The sequence below is a fragment of the Oncorhynchus kisutch genome, unplaced genomic scaffold, assembly GCF_002021735.2.
Source record: "Oncorhynchus kisutch isolate 150728-3 unplaced genomic scaffold, Okis_V2 Okis03b-Okis08b_hom, whole genome shotgun sequence".
In the NCBI taxonomy this organism is placed as follows: Eukaryota; Metazoa; Chordata; class Actinopteri; order Salmoniformes; family Salmonidae; genus Oncorhynchus; species Oncorhynchus kisutch.
Window position 1 is genome coordinate 1,780,075 of NW_022261980.1, and position 18,454 is coordinate 1,798,528.

At 43.6% G+C, this 18,454-nt stretch overlaps 1 protein-coding gene across 1 annotated transcript; it reads right to left on the reverse strand.

Moving 5' to 3' along the window:
• Window positions 1–11,375: 11,375 nt before the first annotated feature.
• On the reverse strand, window positions 11,376–13,877 carry cartl (cocaine- and amphetamine-regulated transcript-like). The gene is made up of 3 exons (XM_020488632.2): window positions 13,639–13,877; window positions 12,952–13,029; window positions 11,376–11,880 (listed from the first exon to the last, which is right to left on the reverse strand). Exons 1-3 carry the CDS (start codon window positions 13,774–13,776, stop codon window positions 11,773–11,775), a joined length of 324 nt encoding a protein of 107 aa, XP_020344221.1. The 5' UTR covers window positions 13,777–13,877; the 3' UTR covers window positions 11,376–11,772.
• Window positions 13,878–18,454: the final 4,577 nt, after the last annotated feature.

The following is an 18,454-nucleotide window of genomic DNA, read 5'->3' on the forward strand; positions in this document are numbered from 1 at the left end:
ACAGCATGGGAAGAGTTATACTGGTGCAAAGTCAATAGACTCAATGCAGGGGTAGGAGGAAGTCAGAGACACAGTTCTTTCTGTATAGTTCACTGGTGAAATGGGATGGCGGTATTACTATTCAGATACCCTAGAGAGGTGAAAGAGAATGGACCTTAAAACAGATGGAATACCCTAGTAACAGTGTCACACCCTGACCTTAGTTCCTTTTTTACGTCTCTATTTTGGTTTGGTCTGGGTGTGAGTTGGGGTGGGCATTCTATGTTTTTCATTCTATGTTTTTCATTCTGTTTTGTTCTGTGTGTTGTATTTCTATGTGTTTGGCCCGGTATGGTTCCCAATCAGAGGCAGCTGTCAGTCGTTGTCTCTGATTGAGAACCATACTTAGGTAGCCTGTTCCCACCTGTGTTTGTTGGCAGTTGTTTCCTGTTTTGTGTTTTTTCACCTTACAGGACTGTTTCGTGTCGTTCTCTCTCTTTGTTGTTTTTTGTCATTCAGTGTTCAGTTTATTTAATTACATTTACGATGAACACTTACCACGCTGCATGTTGGTCCGATGATTCCTATTCCTCATCATCAGACGAAGAGGAGAGCCGTCACAGAACTACCCACCACCAAAGGATTAAGCATGGAAGAATGGACTCCTGGACATGGGAGGAAATCTTGGACGGCAAGCGACCATGGGCACAGCCGGGAGAGTATCGTCGTCCTAAAGAGGAGCTGGAGGCAGCCAAAGCGGAGCGGCGACACTACGAGGAGTTGGCTCGAGGAAAAGTGCACGAGAGGCAGCCCCATACTTTTGGGGGGGGAGGCACACGGGGAGATTGGCGGAGTCAGGTAAGACACCTGAGCTAACTCCCCGTGCTTACCGGGTGGAGCGTCGTACTGGTCAGGCACCGTGTTATGCGGTAGAGCGCACGGTGTCTCCAGTGCATGTTCACAGCCCGGTACGTTACATCGCAGCTCCTCGAATCGGCCGGGATAGAGTGGGCATCGAGCCAGGAGGGATGAAGCCAACTCAGGACATCTGGTCTCCAGTGCGTCTCCTCGGCCCGGGATATATGGCACCAGCCCTACGCACGTGTCCCCGATTCACCAGCACAGCCCAGTGCGGCCTGTTCCAAGTCTCCGCACTTGAAGGGGTACAGGGGGTATCCAGCCAGGACGGGTTGTGCAGGCTTGTTGCTCGAGACCTCTAGTGCGCTTCCACGGCCCTTCACTCCGGCGCCGCCAGAGTCTCCCGCCTGTCCGGCGCCGCCAGTCTCCCTCCTATATGGGGCACGCTGTAAGGTTGGGGGCGTGAGTTGGGGTGGGGGGTCAGGGCGTGAGTTGGGGTGGGGGGGTCAGGGCGTGAGTTGTGGTGGGCATTCTATGTTTTAACATAACTTAATTTTTCCCGCTAAGGAACTTATTTTTTTATATTTGAAGTATATATATAAATATATACATGTCTAATGCATGTGTACAATATTTACATATTGGGGTCCTGGTGAAAGCCGATTGAGTGTGCTGGTTGAAATATATCCACCGTCTCTTTCTCTGTGTATCTTAAAAGTGCTCTGCACAGGCAGCAGTGGACGACAGTGAGAAGATCTTTACTGAGCTGATTCACTCCATTGAGAGAAGGCACTCTGAAGTGAAGGAGCTGATCAGAGCCCAGGAGAAGGATGAAGTGAGTCAGGCTGAAGGACTCCTGGAGCAACTGGAGCAGGAAGTGACTGAGCTCAGGAGGAGATGTGCTGAGATGGAGCAGTTCTCACACACTGAGGACAACATCCTGTTCCTTCAGAGGTTCAAAGACCATAGTACCCCCCCCCCCCTGTGTCTGAAGAGCTACCTGCCACCATCCTTGTTCAAGAGGCAGCTGGAGAGCTACTGTGAGAAGGAAGCAATGAAGTTATCAACAGCAGTGAAAGCTGTCCACATACTGCAGTCACAGTCAACAAAGCCTAGCATCGGAGACCCACAATACGCACAAATCTTAAAATACCCTGTAATGTCAAAGTGGAAGATAAATTAAACAATTTTTTAAAATAAGTTACATGGACTCAGTCTGTGTGAAATAATACAGGATATAATTTCTTACCCTTCCTCTGTCCCCCACACATACAACATTAGTATGTCAAGTATTGAATTTCAAGCATAGATTCAACTACAAAGACCAGGGAGCTTTTTGAAAGCCTCATAAAGGAGGGCAATGATTGGTAGATGGGTAACAATAACAAATCCAGACATTGAATATATCTTTAAGCATGTTCAAGGTAATAATTATGCTGTGGATTATTTATTAAACCACCAAGACACATCAAAGATACAGTCATTCTTCTGAACTGAGCCGCAGGACAGGAGTGAAACTGCTCAGGGATGTTATCATGAGGCCATTGGTGATTTTAAAATATTTACAGAGTAAACTGAGGATGGATCAACAACATTGTATTGACTCCACAATCATGACCTAAATGACGGAGTGAAAAGAAGAATACAAATATACAGAATATTCCAAAACATGCATCTTTTATCCAACAAGGCACTAAAGTAATACTGCAAAAAAACACTAAATGCACTAAATGCAAAGCCCTATTTATGATGCAAATCCAACACACCACTGAGTAACTGCCTCCTTATTTTCAAGCATGGTGATGGCTTCATCATGGTATGGGTATGCTTGACATCAGCAAATACTTTGGAGTTTTTCAGGATAAGAAGAAACGGGATGGATCTATGCACAGGCAAAATTCTAGAGGAAAACCTTCTTCAGTCTGCTTTACAGCAGACACTGTGTCCTTTCAGCAGGACAATAACCTACAACGCAAGGCCAAATATACACTGGAGTTGCCTACCAAGAAGACAGTGAATGTTCCTGAGTGGCCAAGTTACAGTTTTTTCTTAAATCTGCTTGAAAATCTATGGCATGACTTGAACATTTCTGTGTAGCCATGACCCCCAACATCTTGACAGAGCATGATGCATTATGAGACATACCCAAGAAGACTCAAATCTATAATTGCTGCCAAAGGTGTTTCTAACATGTATTGACTCAGGGAGCTGAATATTCATGCAACAACTATATTTTAGTTCATTTCTAACCATCTTTAAAATCAAATAAAAATGTCTTCCACTTTCACATTACAGAGTATTTTGTGTAGATTGTTGACCAAAAATTACAATTAAATCAATATAAATCCCACTTTGTAGTACAATAAAATGTGAAGAAATCCAAGGGGTATGAATACATTTGCAAGGTATTGATTCTTGAAGAATATTACTGATAGATGCCTCATGAGCTTAGTTTAACTGTCTTACCCCATCAGAACCCAGAATATAAACTTGTTTTACCCCCAGTGTTTTTTAACAATGTTATTGTAAACTAACACAGTACAAAAAGTGTACACAAACCCTGGTTCAAAACACGAATATAATAATAATAACATGTGCTGTGTACTATGACACAACTTAAAGCCAGCCAGTCTTCAGGAGTAGATCTGCTCTCATCATGGCAAACTGCTGGAGGTTTACTGTCGCACCAATCAGCAGTGTATCTGGATCCACTGACTACTGCCTGTGGACACAGCTACTGTATGGGCTGTATTCAGGGCTGCTGGGATCAGGATGATCTGAAGGCTGTCTACAGCTGCCCAGAGTGCCGACAGACACGTTGTCCCAAGACCTGTTCTGAGCAGAAACACTTTGCTTGCTAAAGTGGTGGAGAAACTGAAAAATACTGCTCTTTGAGTTGTTCCTCCTGCTCAATATCTTAGCTACTTAAAATAACTAACAGTTCATTAACTGTAATTTGGGTTTCTGTATGATGATATACGTTTCAGTAGTCTTAAAATATGTACAGATTGTATGAAAATCAAAGATACAAATCAATGAAATGTACTATATCCATAAAACGTGAAATGACTGTCCATTCTGATTCTAAGCAGGCAATAGTATAACCTTCCTGTAGACGCAATACTGCTTCTGTCAAGTCCTGACCATAGAAAGTCTTTATTTTCTATGGTGGAGTAGGTCAGGGCGTGACTGAGGGGTTAGTCTAGTTTATTCTTTCTTATGTGGGTGTTCTAGTTTTCATGTTTCTATGTTGGTGATTTGTAGGATTCCTAATTAGAGGCAGCTGGTAATAGTTGTCTCTAATTGGGGATCATATTTAAGTAGTGTTTGTTCCCACCTGTGTTTGTGGGATATTGTGTTTTGAGTTAGTGCACAAAGCATCTCTGTAGTCACGGTTCGTTGTTAGTTTATTGTTTATTTGTCTTTGCTTAGTTTCACTTTCTAATAAATAATGTGGAACTCAACATCTGCTGCGCCTTGGTCAGACATTTATTCCAGCGAACGTGACGGCTTCTGCCAAGTAGTCTGGACTTCCCCTGTAACTACAGGCTTGCATGTTGACTATGGCGGTTCCCCCTTGATCACTACATTAGTGTTAGTCTGACAGACAGTGAGAGGATGGAACCCTGCCCCCACCGTCAGTATGATAGCCTCTCCTTACTTTAACATGATTAACACATAGTCTCAGTCTGGTCCTTCCTGTCTCCATTGCTTTGACAGGAGCCCAGGGGGCGTGACGGGTCTGACAGACGTTAGTGAACACACAGGTTCTGTTGTGCCCCATCACCAGGCCCTCACCAGACCATCACTAGAACACTGATGTAATAAGAGGGGTTGAGAGAAAAAAGAGACCCAGGCTGTGTTCAGGCAGATTGGAGCCACGTCTATAGACACTGTGTAGTGAGGCTAACTGAAGACAAACAGGATCAAATTAGAGAAACGAGGGTAGTAGTTGTCTGTCGGCCATCTTAGGATAAGTCAAGGCCAACTGTTTCACCAAAGATAAGTTGAGATGAGGCCAACATGTGGGCAATGAATATTCACATACTTTCAAAGAGATAATTGCTGGAGAGAAGAAGATTGCAAAAAGTGCATAAAAATCATATATTTAGATTATTACAAAAGGTGCATTAAAATCATATATTTAGATTATTACAAAAAGTGCATTAAAATCATATATTTAGATTATTACAAAAAGTGCATTAAAATCATATATTTAGATTATTACAAAAAGTGCATTAAAATCATATATTTAGATTATTACAAAAGGTGCATTAAAATCATATATTTAGATTATTACAAAAGGTTTAAAATCTTATGTTCATAAAGAAGCCTGGAGCGCCTGGCGTTGTAGAAGGTTCTCCAGAATGCCTGGAGACATTCGTCTACATTTCAGCGAGGTATCGCACAAACTGTTTTGGTTGGGCAGTTAGTGTGATTGACCATGATTTCACCACCCCATCTGCATGTTATGTCTTCACAGGAAACAGAATGGATCTTACTTTTATCCTATATAAATATCATATATGAAATAGATTAGTCTTACATAAAACGTGCAATTTGTATTTGATTTTATATATTTTTGTCCATACCTTTTGCAATAGAGAGAATGAGAGAGAGAGAGAAAGAGGAAGAGAGGGAGAAAGAGAAAGAGTAAGACAGAGAGTGTGTGAGAGAGAAAGAGATTCTCATTCACTTTAAGATACCCAATCTGGATATCAGGATGCCTAGTTTCCCATTAACCAGATTCATATTTTTCTTGACACCTCCAATCCCAACAAATACATTTCTTCACATACACACACCAGACGCGCCACCACCCAGACGCATACATTACAATGACACCCCTTAATAATGTATCGCTCACAGCGACAAATATCCCAAACAGAGCGACATTCAGCCATAAAGATGTATCATTATGTTTTTTTTTGCACACTGAAATGGTGCATCATGGTTGGAAAGGCAGTACCATGGGGTTTGTGCTTGACTCGCTATAATTTCCCCCCAAAGCAAGAAACCAGGGGATCTTTAAATGAGCCATGCTCTCTAACATTGCTGTCCTTTTATGGACTTGTGGATGGAGACACTCTGAATTGCTGGGATGTGCACTCAATGCAGTCTGACAGCTAGGTTATGGCCCACTGTGTTTTATACCTGGTTTCAAGTAGTATTTTTTTTCTTTCAAATACATTGAGGGTTTGATTGCGCTTGGCTGAAGTGCCAGATGGGCAGAGGACACAGGGTTTGGACTTCTGGGACGATTTCATTGGTTCCATTAAGCCAGAAAAACTCAATCAAGTGCCGCTAAAGTATTTGAAAGGAACCCAAGACTGTTTGAACCCAAGTCCTTTCTGTTTAAAGATGTTGTGCATTTGAATGTTTGACCTGAATATTTACAGTAATGATGCATTATAAGAGGGTTTGGCTCATATCACAGCGGGAGGATATGGGTCCATTTCTGGTCACAGTGTGTAGTATTTAAGTGAAACAGTTTTGTGTGAATAAACAAACATTATACAGTGTGCAGAACCATGTGCACATGGCTCAATAACCATGATATTGTGTGGAATGAGGGGTATCTACCAGGAATAACAAGGACAGTCATTTATCCTAATCCATAAGAAAGCTTCCATACTTTCCACTGTTGTAAATATGTGTAGGCATGACACTGTCATTTTCACAACAACAACAATTAAACTAAATGACACCAAATTCAGTTACATTTCCAACTGAATTAGGCTGGGATACAATCCAAGGTGTGTTATAGAGCAACACACTGACAATGTGACTTTTAAAGGCAATTTTACAGACGTTTGCGGAGATCACATTCATGGAAAACAATGCGCATGTTGGCTCAAGCATAAATTACCTTTAAAGGTCAAGTGCAATGCCCTGCTCTATAACATGGTTTGGATGGAATACAGGCCTAAGGCTATTGAGCGCAGTAGTGTTTTCACTCAAAAGAGAAGGATGACACTGAACTTCACTACCTGAGTCAGGCTGCTAAACAAGATGGCCGACTTTCCCCATGTCACATACTTATTTTTCTTTGGTATTATGGCGGTCTGCAAACAAATGATATAGGTGCATGTCGCCACCTACTGTTTTGGCTGTATATCAGCCTACTATTCTGTAATATGAATTAATTACACTTTGATAGAGAAAATAAATTCCCTACCAACTAACCCTACACCCATTAAAACCACTATTTCACTACTTTGGCCCTATCTGATCCTATCCCAGGCCAACAGCCTGGGAGAACAGGACACTATCATTCAAATCTGGGGCCTGAAAGGGAATGTCACGCCCTGGTCAAAGTATTTTGTGTTTATCTTCATTTATTTGGTCAGGCCAGGGTGTGGCATGGGTTTTTGTATGTGGTGTGTATGTATTGGGATTGTAGCTTAGTGGGGTGTTCTAGTTAAGTCTATGGCTGCCTGAAGTGGTTCTCAATCAGAGGCAGGTGTTTATCGTTGTCTCTGATTGGGAACCATATTTAGGCAGCCATATTCTTTGAGTGTTTCGTGGGTGATTGTCCTTAGTGTCCTTGTTCCTGTCTCTGTGTTAGTTTACACAAGTATAGGCTGTTTTGGTTTTCGTTACGTTCTTTGTTTTGTAGTGTTTGTAATTGATTTGTGTTTTACGTTTGTTTATTAAACATGGATCGCAATCTACACGCCGCATTTTGGTCCGACTCTCCTTCACCACAAGAGAACCGTTACAGAATCACCCACCACAACAGCACCAAGCAGCGTGTCAACAGGCAGGAGCCGCAGGAGAGGCAACAGAGGCAGCAGCAGCAGGAGCAGCAGCAGCTGCAGTGGGAGAGGCTGCACCACCTGGAGAAATGGACATGGGAGGACGAACTGGACGGTAAAGGACCCTGGGCTCAGCCTGGAGAATATCGCCGCCCCAAAGAAGAACTGGAGGCAGAGAAAGCTGAGAGGTGCAGGTATGAGGAGGCAGCACGGCGAAGCGGATGGAAGCCAGAGAGTCAGCCCCAAACATTTCTTGGGGGGGGCTCACAGGGAGCATGGCGACGCTAGGTAGGAGACCTACGCCAACTTCCTGTGGTTACCGGGGGGCTAGAGAGACCGGGCAGGCACCGTGTTATGCAGTGGTGCGCACAGTGTCCCCAGTGCGGGTGCATAGCCCGGTGCGGTACATTCCAGCTCTGCGTATCGGCCGGGCTAGAGTGGGCATCGAGCCAGGTAAGGTTGGGCAGGCTCGGTGCTCAAGAGCTCCAGTGCGCCTGCACGGTCCCGTCTATCCAGTACCACCTCCACACACCAGCCCTCCGATGGAGCAGCCAGAGCTGCCAGCCTGCATGGAGCAGCCAGAGCTGTCAGTCTGCAAGGAGCTGTCAGTCTGCATGAAGCAGCCAGAGCTGTCAGTCTGCAAGGAGCTGCCAGTCTGCAAGGAGCTGCCAGTCTGCAAGGAGCTGCCAGTCTGCACGGAGCTGCCAGTCTGCAAGGAGCTGCCAGTCTGCATGGAGCCGCCAGAGCTGCCAGTCTGTAAGAAGCCGCCAGAGCTGTCAGCCTACATGGAGCCGCCAGAGCCGCCAGTCAGCGTGGAGCAGCCAGAGCTGCCAGTCAGCGTGGAGCAGCCAGAGCTGCCAGTCAGCATGGAGCAGCCAGATCTTTCAGTCTGCCAGGATCCGCCAGTCAGCCAGACTCTTCCAGATCTGCCAGTCAGCCAGACTCTTCCAGATCCGCCAGTCAGCCAGACTCTTCCAGATCCGCCAGTCAGCCAGACTCTTCCAGATCCGCCAGTCAGCCAGACTCTTCCAGATCCGCCAGTCAGCCAGACTCTTCCAGATCCGCCAGTCAGCCAGACTCTTCCAGATCCGCCAGTCAGCCAGACTCTTCCAGATCCGCCAGACTCTTCCAGATCTGCCGGATCCGCCAGTCGGCCGGGATCCGCCAGTCGGCCGGGATCCGCCAGTCGGCCGGGATCTGCCAGGATCCGCCAGTCGGCCGGGATCCGCCAGTCAGCCAGGATCTGGTAGATCCATCAACCTGCCTGAGCTTGCCCTCAGTCCCGAGCTTGCCCTCAGTCCCGAGCTTGCCCTTAGTCCCGAGCTGCCCCTCAGTCCCGAGCTGCCCCTCAGTCCAGTGGGGTTCTGGGTGAGGACTACTAGGCCATGGTCGGCGGCGAGGGAGGACTATCCAGGGACGCGAGGAGGGACTAAGACATTGATTGAGTGGGGTCCACGTCCCGTGCCGGAGCCGCCACCATGGACAGACGCCCACCCGGACTCTCCCTATTGTTTTGAGGTGCGTTCAGGAGTCCGCACCTTAGGGGGGGGGGGTTCTGTCATGCCCTGGTCAAAGTATTTTGTGTTTATCTTCATTTATTTGGTCAGGCCAGGGTGTGGCATGGGTTTTTGTATGTGGTGTGTATGTATTGGGATTGTAGCTCGTTGTCTCTGATTGGGAACCATATTTAGGCAGCCATATTCTTTGAGTGTTTCGTGGGTGATTGTCCTTAGTGTCCTTGTTCCTGTCGCTGTGTTAGTTTACACAAGTATAGGCTGTTTCGGTTTTCGTTACGTTCTTTGTTTTGTAGTGTTTATAATTGATTCGTGTTTTACGTTTGTTTATTAAACATGGATCGAAATCTACACGCTGCATTTTGGTCCGACTCTCCTTCACCACAAGAGAACCGTTACAGGGAACTGCATCTTCAGACAACATTCCCAGGAACTTTTCAGCAGATCCAGAACCATGTTCGCTGCCTTCACAATTATGTAGCGTTTCTTTGCTTTCTTGTTAGTTTGACTTGTACAGTTGATCACCTGTGTAATAAACACAACAAAATCCACCTTCTTCACTATCAGTACTTCAGGATCCCTCAAATGATAAACAACACTCTCTGCAGGCTGCGGGGCATCCATTGCCATTTCTCCCTTTCGCTATTTGCGCTGCCTCTGCATAAGAGACCTGGTGAACAGCCCAGATTCTTGCTACTTCGACCTCCTTCACCCTGACAGGGCATTCCTGGAACGTGGTTCCCACCACAATTGCAACACTGTGTATCCACCGACTCTTCCACAACATATTTATTCCATCTGCACACACTTGCCACGTGGCCAAACTTTTTACATTAACAACACTGCAATGGTCTGTTCACAGAAGCTCTCACTGTGTATCTCATATACCCCAGCTTTACATCTGTAGGAAGAGATGTACCATCAAATAGCAATAGCACCGATAGGCTTTGCTCTTTCCTTCACCATACAGTTCAATCATACACCCATTACTCCTGGTACATTGTCTATTTTCAGTCTCAATTTCCACCGCAACGCCAGACATGACATTTTACCGGTTCCCTCTTCAGAAAATATCCACTTAGAATTATACTCCGATAATTCAGAGAGACACAATGCACTTTCCTTTTGTTCTTCTGACACAAATCAACACCATACAGCTCCTGGTCACTTTGATTGACACCACCTTTTCCAGTGGGTCCTCCACCATCTCCTTGACTGCTAATGGATCTCACTAAAACAGATTTTCCCATGAAACTAACTCCAACAAGGAACAGACCATTAATAGACCAAGGCCTGTCTTCATGAACAACTTTATCCCGTTTTGCTCCATTCCTCAACATGACAGTTTTCCACTCATTTCATTAACGTTACTTAACTCGTCATCTGACTCAGTGCTTCCTCTTCTGCCAACTTTCCTTCAGTTCGGAGGCCAAGAAGACGACCTTCCATGTCACATACTCCTTCACGTGTTTAAATTAAGGTGGGAAGCCGTAGTACTGACAGAATATTGGCACTGAAAATGACACCTCCTTTACACACAGCTCAGGCTACCAGTCATGCTGTACTGCCTTTTGTTACAGTGGCAAGCAAATAGGTGATGCAAATGTGTTTTGTTTGTGATACCCATGTAAATATTTGCTATGTCCAGGAGCAGCCGTCGGGTTACAGTTGTCTTATGGAACGATGGCATTGAGTTGTATTGACGTTTACTAGCAAACAGAATCATATCTAACCTCCTCAGTTTACATAATGGTTGGTTTCTCCTGTGCGCTGAAAGATGTCCTAAAAGGCAGGGTTGTGATTATTAGGCCATAACGTAGGAAAACATTTTGCAATGAAAACTAATTCAGATAGTCCTACCTCCCCGTTTGACTTTGTTTTCTTCAATGTTGTACCTAATGAACAACACCATGGGTCGTATTCATTGGAGCACATCATAGCAAAATGTTCAGGTAGTCCCTCCCTCCCGTTTTCTTCATTATGAACACGACCCTGAGGTGAACATGTCCTGGATCAACACAGGACACTGGAATGTAGATAGACTGCGAGACTCACATAGACTGTGTTACATGATAATTCCAGCTATGACATTAAGAGACTATAGTAGATCTATGTGTTGAACTATTTTGTAATTGTGTTCTTAATGATAGCTGGAATGCATCATATCTTAAAGTGAATGATTTCTTTAAGTCACAGTTTGATCCCAAAATTACCTTTTGACTTTTGCATTGAGGTATTGAAATAAGAACAGTAAATCCAAAACAAGTGAGATGACCAACATGTTTATTTGTTTGACAGAGTGCACATGCTGTAAATGCTTTGTGGGTTACAGAACACCTCCATGCTCCTCTTTCAATGGAAAGGACTTTATCAAAGCACAAGGACAAAACAAGACAAAACTCAAGTGCCATAATGTTGGCCTACAGCTTGTGGATGCTGCATATCCCTTGCGGTTGTGGACACAGTGGTTTGTCGCAAACTCCCCATATTCCCTAAATATTGCAATAATATTGACCCGAGCCCTTGGGGACATGGTCTAAAGTAGTGGGAATAGGGTATCATTTGGGATACAGGTGATGATACAAGTTGATGATGATATTCCTCTGTCTTGGCTGGAGCGTTGGATGTGGTGGTTCTAGTGAAGTGTTTCTCCTTGAGGGAGTTTAGAGACATTTGAGGAGGAAGGAGTTGCAGCTGCTGACTCTGCCACAGTCACAGAGCTTCCCAATGCGGGGTCCATGCCTCAAGGCACACCGGTCACCCATACCACACTGAGAGACCGAGAGAGAGTGAGGGAGGGGGAGAGATAGATAGACCGAGAGAGAGAAAGAGTTAGTCAGCGATGGTAATGAAAGTTCGAATTAGTTTGCTGTGTGAATGAAGCGGTGTTCGCTGGTTCTTTAGACTCTTCCTCCTTTCAGTTAATTAGACTTAGGGACGCTATCTAGAATAGGCTGTATAAATCCACTCAAATCAAAGGCTGTTGGCATTTCTCCGCTTGCATTTAATTATACTGACAACTTATACTCGTTAATTGGTTTTACATAAACTTTCAATTGAACTGCATTGAAATGGTGGCCAGACTATAGCACAGAGTGGGAGAAACATGGGGGGCTTAAAGGGGATGTTCAGGATTTTACAAAAAAAAGCCAAATGCCCGTGACATCAAATAAAATATGGAGTTGATTTGAGTTGATTTCAGGTGATTTGGCCATTACAAAAAAACAGCTCACATGCCACTATTATTGATTGTTAGCTTGTGGTGGCTAAAGTTAGCTGAAATAGGGAATATTTCAAGTAAACCAAACCATGGATTAAAGCTTCTCCTGACCCATGGACTGCTTTCAGGGTGAGGAACAATCTAACATAAAGTTGTCAAATCCTAAACTTCCCCTTTAATAACAGGCATCCACATTTTGTTCCAAATAAATAAACTCCTATAATATATTTCAGCAATAAGGCCTGAGGGGGTGTGGTATATGGCCAATATACCATGGCTAAGGGCTGTTCTAAAGCAAGACCCAACATGGAGTGCTTGGACACAGCCATTAGCTGTGGTACATTGGCCATATATCACAAACCCCTAAAGTGCCTTATTGCTATTATAAACTGGCTACCAACTTAATTAGAGCCGTACAAATAAATGTTTTGTCAGACCAATGGTATACTCTGATATACCACAGCTTTCAGCCAATCAGCATTCAGGGCTCGAACCACCCAGTTTATAACACCCCTTTGATACTTGAAAAGTACTAAGGATTTTAAATGCAGTCATAACCTCCATTTGGTCAAAAATAACATTGGTAAAAGTTAGTTTTAAACAGGAACATATTAGGACTCACAGGAGGGATCATCCCTCTCTTCTCATTAGAAGGCAGATGGCTCTGCATCTTCACTAGAAGAGCCTCCATCGCATCCACCTGTGACACGGAGTAAAGGAAACAGGGTCAATGGAATTTCTCATTGCTTTTCTCAAGGGGAGTTTTAAAATCTAAACTCCTACATGAGTGCAATTTCCCCATGAGTTGATGTACTACCTAACGACAATGTCAGTGTTATAGAGGCTATATTTTTGTTTCCAGAAGATCCTCTTGTGGAACTTCATCTCTTCAGGTGTCACATTTGACATTTAGCGATATGTTCCAGAGGTTCAACCAGGGATGGACATTAATTAAGATATCCAGCTAGACCGAGGCCGGTACTTTTCAGACGGGCTAGCATAAATGTTGGTCCTATAGCCCGCTGGCCAGTGGACAAAATCTTTAGCTCCATCCCTGTGTTCAACCATGGATAAAACTGATGGATAAATCGGATTCTCAAGGACACCTTTATCAGGACGAACTGCTGAATAAGGTTATGTTGACCATAATACAATCATGGGCGAACATTTAGATTGCATTTATATTTCGAATTATATTGACTTAGATTTAGATATTAAATTGAGAACCTGTAGTGCATGAATATATAGATCAGGACCAACATGCCAGGGTAGCCTGAAACAACTAAAGTGATTCCCTATATGAACTTACAAGTTCTTTCTCTGCGGCCGCGGCAGAGTTCTGCGCGCCAAAGTCCTCTGCGGAAACTTCATGTGACGCCTGTCCTCGGCACATAACGGACATCAGGCCGATACACAGCAGTCGGAGCAGCACTCCTGAGCTATCCATGGTTCTGATGCGGTGCGTGGTAAATGCTGTGCAGTCGTGGCGGCAATAAGAGAGCGCAGGGGATCAAAGTGGAGGGTCGGAAGTTCAGAGTGAATAAATGTGCAACGGACTGCCGGACCTCTGCTTTTATACTAGCGAGTAGCCCCGCCTGTAAGGTAATTTAGCTGGGTTTCAAGACCCATTGCGAGGAACTCCAGTCTTCAATGCATCTTGAATGGCTCTTAATTGTGTAATTGTGTTATTTGAACTGGTGGGTTCAAATCCCACACGTTACACTTTCATCCCATAGCTTCTTATTTTGTCAATTGTTCAGATTTAAACCCCCTCTATTTATAATTGTAGATTATGACGTTGTTTTTCACTCTGTTGCAAGTCCCACCTCAATATATACCAATTACATTGCGTAAGGCAACTGTAGGCTATTAAATCAAATGTTCCTTGTAGGGGCCATTTCTCACGTTGAATGAGACAATTACAATCCCGCAATAGAATTTCAACGGTGATTTTAACTGAGTTGGGGATCAATTGTGATTTCAACATAATTAAAATATCTAATCACTGATATCCATTACAAAACAACCCCGTGTCTCATTTTTCCTTCACAAACCTAATATACAGTGAAATAGAGAAGGACAATGTTCTAATACTGAAGCTAATATAATAACATAAAAGCTCCATTCCCCTTCGACTTTATAAATGATTGCTCAGTTTACACGAAGAGATAATTACATACTACAGAACATACCTAACACATAATACAGAACATGCCTAACACATAATACAGAACATACATAACACATAATACAGAACATACATAACACATAATACAGAACATACATAACACATAATACAGAACATACCTAACACATAATACAGAACATACATAACACATAATACAGAACATACATAACACATAATACAGAACATACCTAACACATAATACAGAACATACATAACACATAATACAGAACATACATAACACATAATACAGAACATACCTAACACATAATACAGAACATACATAATACAGAACATACCTAACACATAATATACATAACATATAATACAGAACATACATAACACATAATACAGAACATACATAACACATAATACAGAACATACCTAACACATAATATACATAACATATAATACAGAACATACATAACACATAATACAGAACATACCTAACATATAATACAGAACATACATAACACATAATACAGAACATACATAACACATAATACAGAACATACCTAACACATAATACAGAACATACATAACACATAATACAGAACATACATAACACATAATACAGAACATACATAACACATAATACAGAACATACAACAAGAATCATGATACAGTACTTTCACTGCCCCCCCCAACACCCCCAACACACACACACTGGGGAATTATAGAGAAACACTCATCTGTTCCAGTCCATTCATCCCCTATTGATTCCCTGGCTTAAAGGTGTGTGACATGATACACCTCAGCACTATGTCCAGTCCTCACTTGAATATAACCTGCAATTAAAGCTTCGTTGTATTTTCCTTTAACTCACAGCAACATGTTAATACAAGACAACACACTGGCATACCTTTCGGCCTGAGCCTTCCTCAGAGTGTTAGTGGCTCTAACTGGCTCACCCAGAGTCTCTCTGGACAAATTATGGAAATGATTTGCAATTCCTTAAAACGAGTACTCCAGTGAACTCAATGGTGTTGTTCCTGTGTCTTTATCTACAGTCTGAAGTTTAAATACACTTAGGTTGGAGTCATTAAAACTCATTTTTCCACCACTCCACAAATTTCTTGTTAACAAATTATAGTTTTGGCAAGTCGGTTAGGACATCTACTTTGTACAGACAGATTATTTCACTTATAATTCACTGTATCACAATTCCAGTGAGTCAGAAGTTTACATACACTAAGTTGACTGTGCCTTTAAACAGCTTGGAAAATTCCAGAAAATGATGTCATGGCTTTAGAAGCTTCTGATAGGCAAATGTACATAATTTGAGTCAATTGGAGGTGTACCTTCAAACTCAGTGCCTCTTTGCTTGACATCATGGGGAAATCACAAGAAATCAGCCAAGACCTCAGAAAAAAATTGTAGACTTCCACAAGTCTGGTTCATCCTTGGGAGAAATGTTCAACACCTGAAGGTACCGCGTTCATCTGTACAAACAATAGTACGCAAGTATAAACACCATGGGACCACGCAGCCGTCATACCACCCAGGAAGGAGACGCGTTCTGTCTTCTAGAGATCAACGTACTTTGGTGCGAAAAGTGCAAATCAATCCCAGAACAACAGCAAAGGACCTTGTGAAGATGCTGGAGGAAACAGGTACAAAAGTATCTATAACCACAGTAGAACGAACCCTATATTGAGATAACCTGAAAGGCCACTCAGCAAGGAAGAGCAAGGAAGCCACTGCTCCAAAACCGCCATAAAAAAGCCAGACTACGGTTTGCAACTGCGCATGGGGACAAAGATCGTACTTTTTGGAGAAATCTCCTCTGGTCTGATGAAATAAAAATATAACTATTTGGCCATAATGACCATTGTTATTTTTGGAGGAAAAAGGGGGACGCTTGCAAACCGAAGAACACCATCCCAACCATGAAGCACAGGGGTGGCAGCATCATGTTGTGGAGGTGCTTTGCTGCAGGAGGGACTGGTGCACTTCACAAAATAGATGGTATCATGAGGAGGGGAAATTATGTGGATATATTGAAGCAACATCTCAAGACATCAGTCAGGAAGTTAAAGCTTGGTTGCAAATGGGTCTTCCAAATGGACAATGACCCCAAGCATACTTCCAAAGTTGTGGCAAAATGGCTTAAAGGACAACAAAGTCAAGGTATTGGAGTGGCCATCACAAAGCCCTGACCTCAATCCTATAGAAAATGTGTGGGCAGAACTGAAAAAGCATTTGCGAGGAAGGAGGCCTACAAACCTGACTCAGTTCCACCAGCTCTGTCAGGAGGAATGGGCCAAAATCCCCCCAACTTATTGTGGGAAGCTTGAGGAAGGCTACCTGAAATGTTTGACCCAAGTTAATCAATTTAAAGACAATGCTACCAAATACTAATTGAGTATATGTAAACTTCTAACCCACTGGGAATTGATGAAAGAAATAAAAGCTTAAATAAATAATTCTCTCTACTATTATTCTGACATTTCACATTCTTAAAATGAAGTGTTGATCCTAACTGACCTAAAACAGGGCATTTTTACTAGGATTAAATGTCAGGAATTGTGAAAAACGGAGTTTAAATGTATTTGGCTAAGGTGTATGCAAACTTCCGACTTCAACTGTATCTAACAATGACCTCTTATCTCTTCTGCAGTAGATAACCACCTTTGAACTGTGTTGCAGCTTGTTGTCATTGTAGAGACATATTGCACAACGGTATTCCCAGGGAATAATGTCAAGTAGAAAACTCAATAGTCGTAGAACAGCATTTACCAAATGTTGGGTAGAGACAAATAGGCTGTGGCTGATACCGTTTGAGTCTAAGCTTACATCGGAGTACTGGCTAGAACTGCAAACTGCAAACTGCAAACTTAACATGTGTAAATATTTGTATGAACATAACAAGATTCAACAACTGAGAAAAACTGAACAAATTCCATAGACATGTGACCAACAGAAATTGAAAAATGTGTCCCTGAACAAAGGGGGGGTCAAAATCAAAAGTAACAGTCAGTATCTGGTGTGGCCACCAGCTGCATTAAGTACTGCAGTGCATCTCCTCCTCATGCACTGAACCAGATTTGCCAGTTCTTGCTGTGAGATGTTACCCCACTCTTCCACCAAGGCACCTGCAAGTTCCTAGACATTTCTGGTGGGAATGGCTCTAGCCCTCACCCTCCGATCCAACAGGTCCCAGACATGCTCAATGGGATTGAGAGGCTCTTTGCTGGCCATGGCAGAACACTGACATTCCTGTCTTGCAGGAAATCACGCACACAACAAGCAATATGGCTGGTGGCATTGTCATGCTGGAGGGTCATGTCAGGATGAGCCTGCAGGAAGGTTACCACATGAGGGAGGAGGATGTCTTCCCTTAAACGCACAGCATTGAGATTGTCTGCAATGACAACAAGCTCAGTCCGATGATGCTGTGTCACACTGCCCCAGACCATGACGGACCCTCCACCTTCAAATCGATCCCGCTCCAGAGTACAGGCCTCATTGTAACGCTCATTCCTTCGACGATAAAGGCGAATCCGACCATCACCCCCAGTGATACAAAACCGCGACTCATCAGTGAAGAGCACTTTTTGCCAGTCCTGTCTGGTCCAGCGACGATGGGTTTGTGCCCATAGGCGATGTTGTTGCCGGTGATGTCTGGTGAGGACCTGCCTTACAACAGGCCTACAAGCCCTCAGTCTGAGCACTGATGGAGGGATTGTGCGTTCCTGGTGTAACTCGGGCAGTTGTTGTTGCCATCCTGTACCTGTCTGCAGGTGTGATGTTTGGATGTACCGATCCTGTGCAGGTGTTTTTACACGTGGTCTGCTACTGCGAGGACTATCAGCTGTCCGTCCTGTGTCCCTGGAGCGCTGTCTTAGGCTTCTCACAGTACGGACATTGCAAGTTTATGCCCTGGCCACATCTGCATTCCTCATGCCTCCTTGCAGCATGCCTAAGGCACGTTCACGCA

Excerpts from the sequence above, each read along its gene's own strand:
- cartl (XM_020488632.2), bottom strand. The coding sequence starts at position 13,776 with ATGGATAGCTCAGGAGTGCTGCTCCGACTGCTGTGTATCGGCCTGATG. Across the intron at positions 13,030-13,638 it reads CGGCCGCAGAGAAAGAACTT|GTGGATGCGATGGAGGCTCT; the intron begins GTAAGTTCATAT and ends TCCGTGTCACAG. Across the intron at positions 11,881-12,951 it reads AGAGAGGGATGATCCCTCCT|TGTGGTATGGGTGACCGGTG; the intron begins GTGAGTCCTAAT and ends TCGGTCTCTCAG.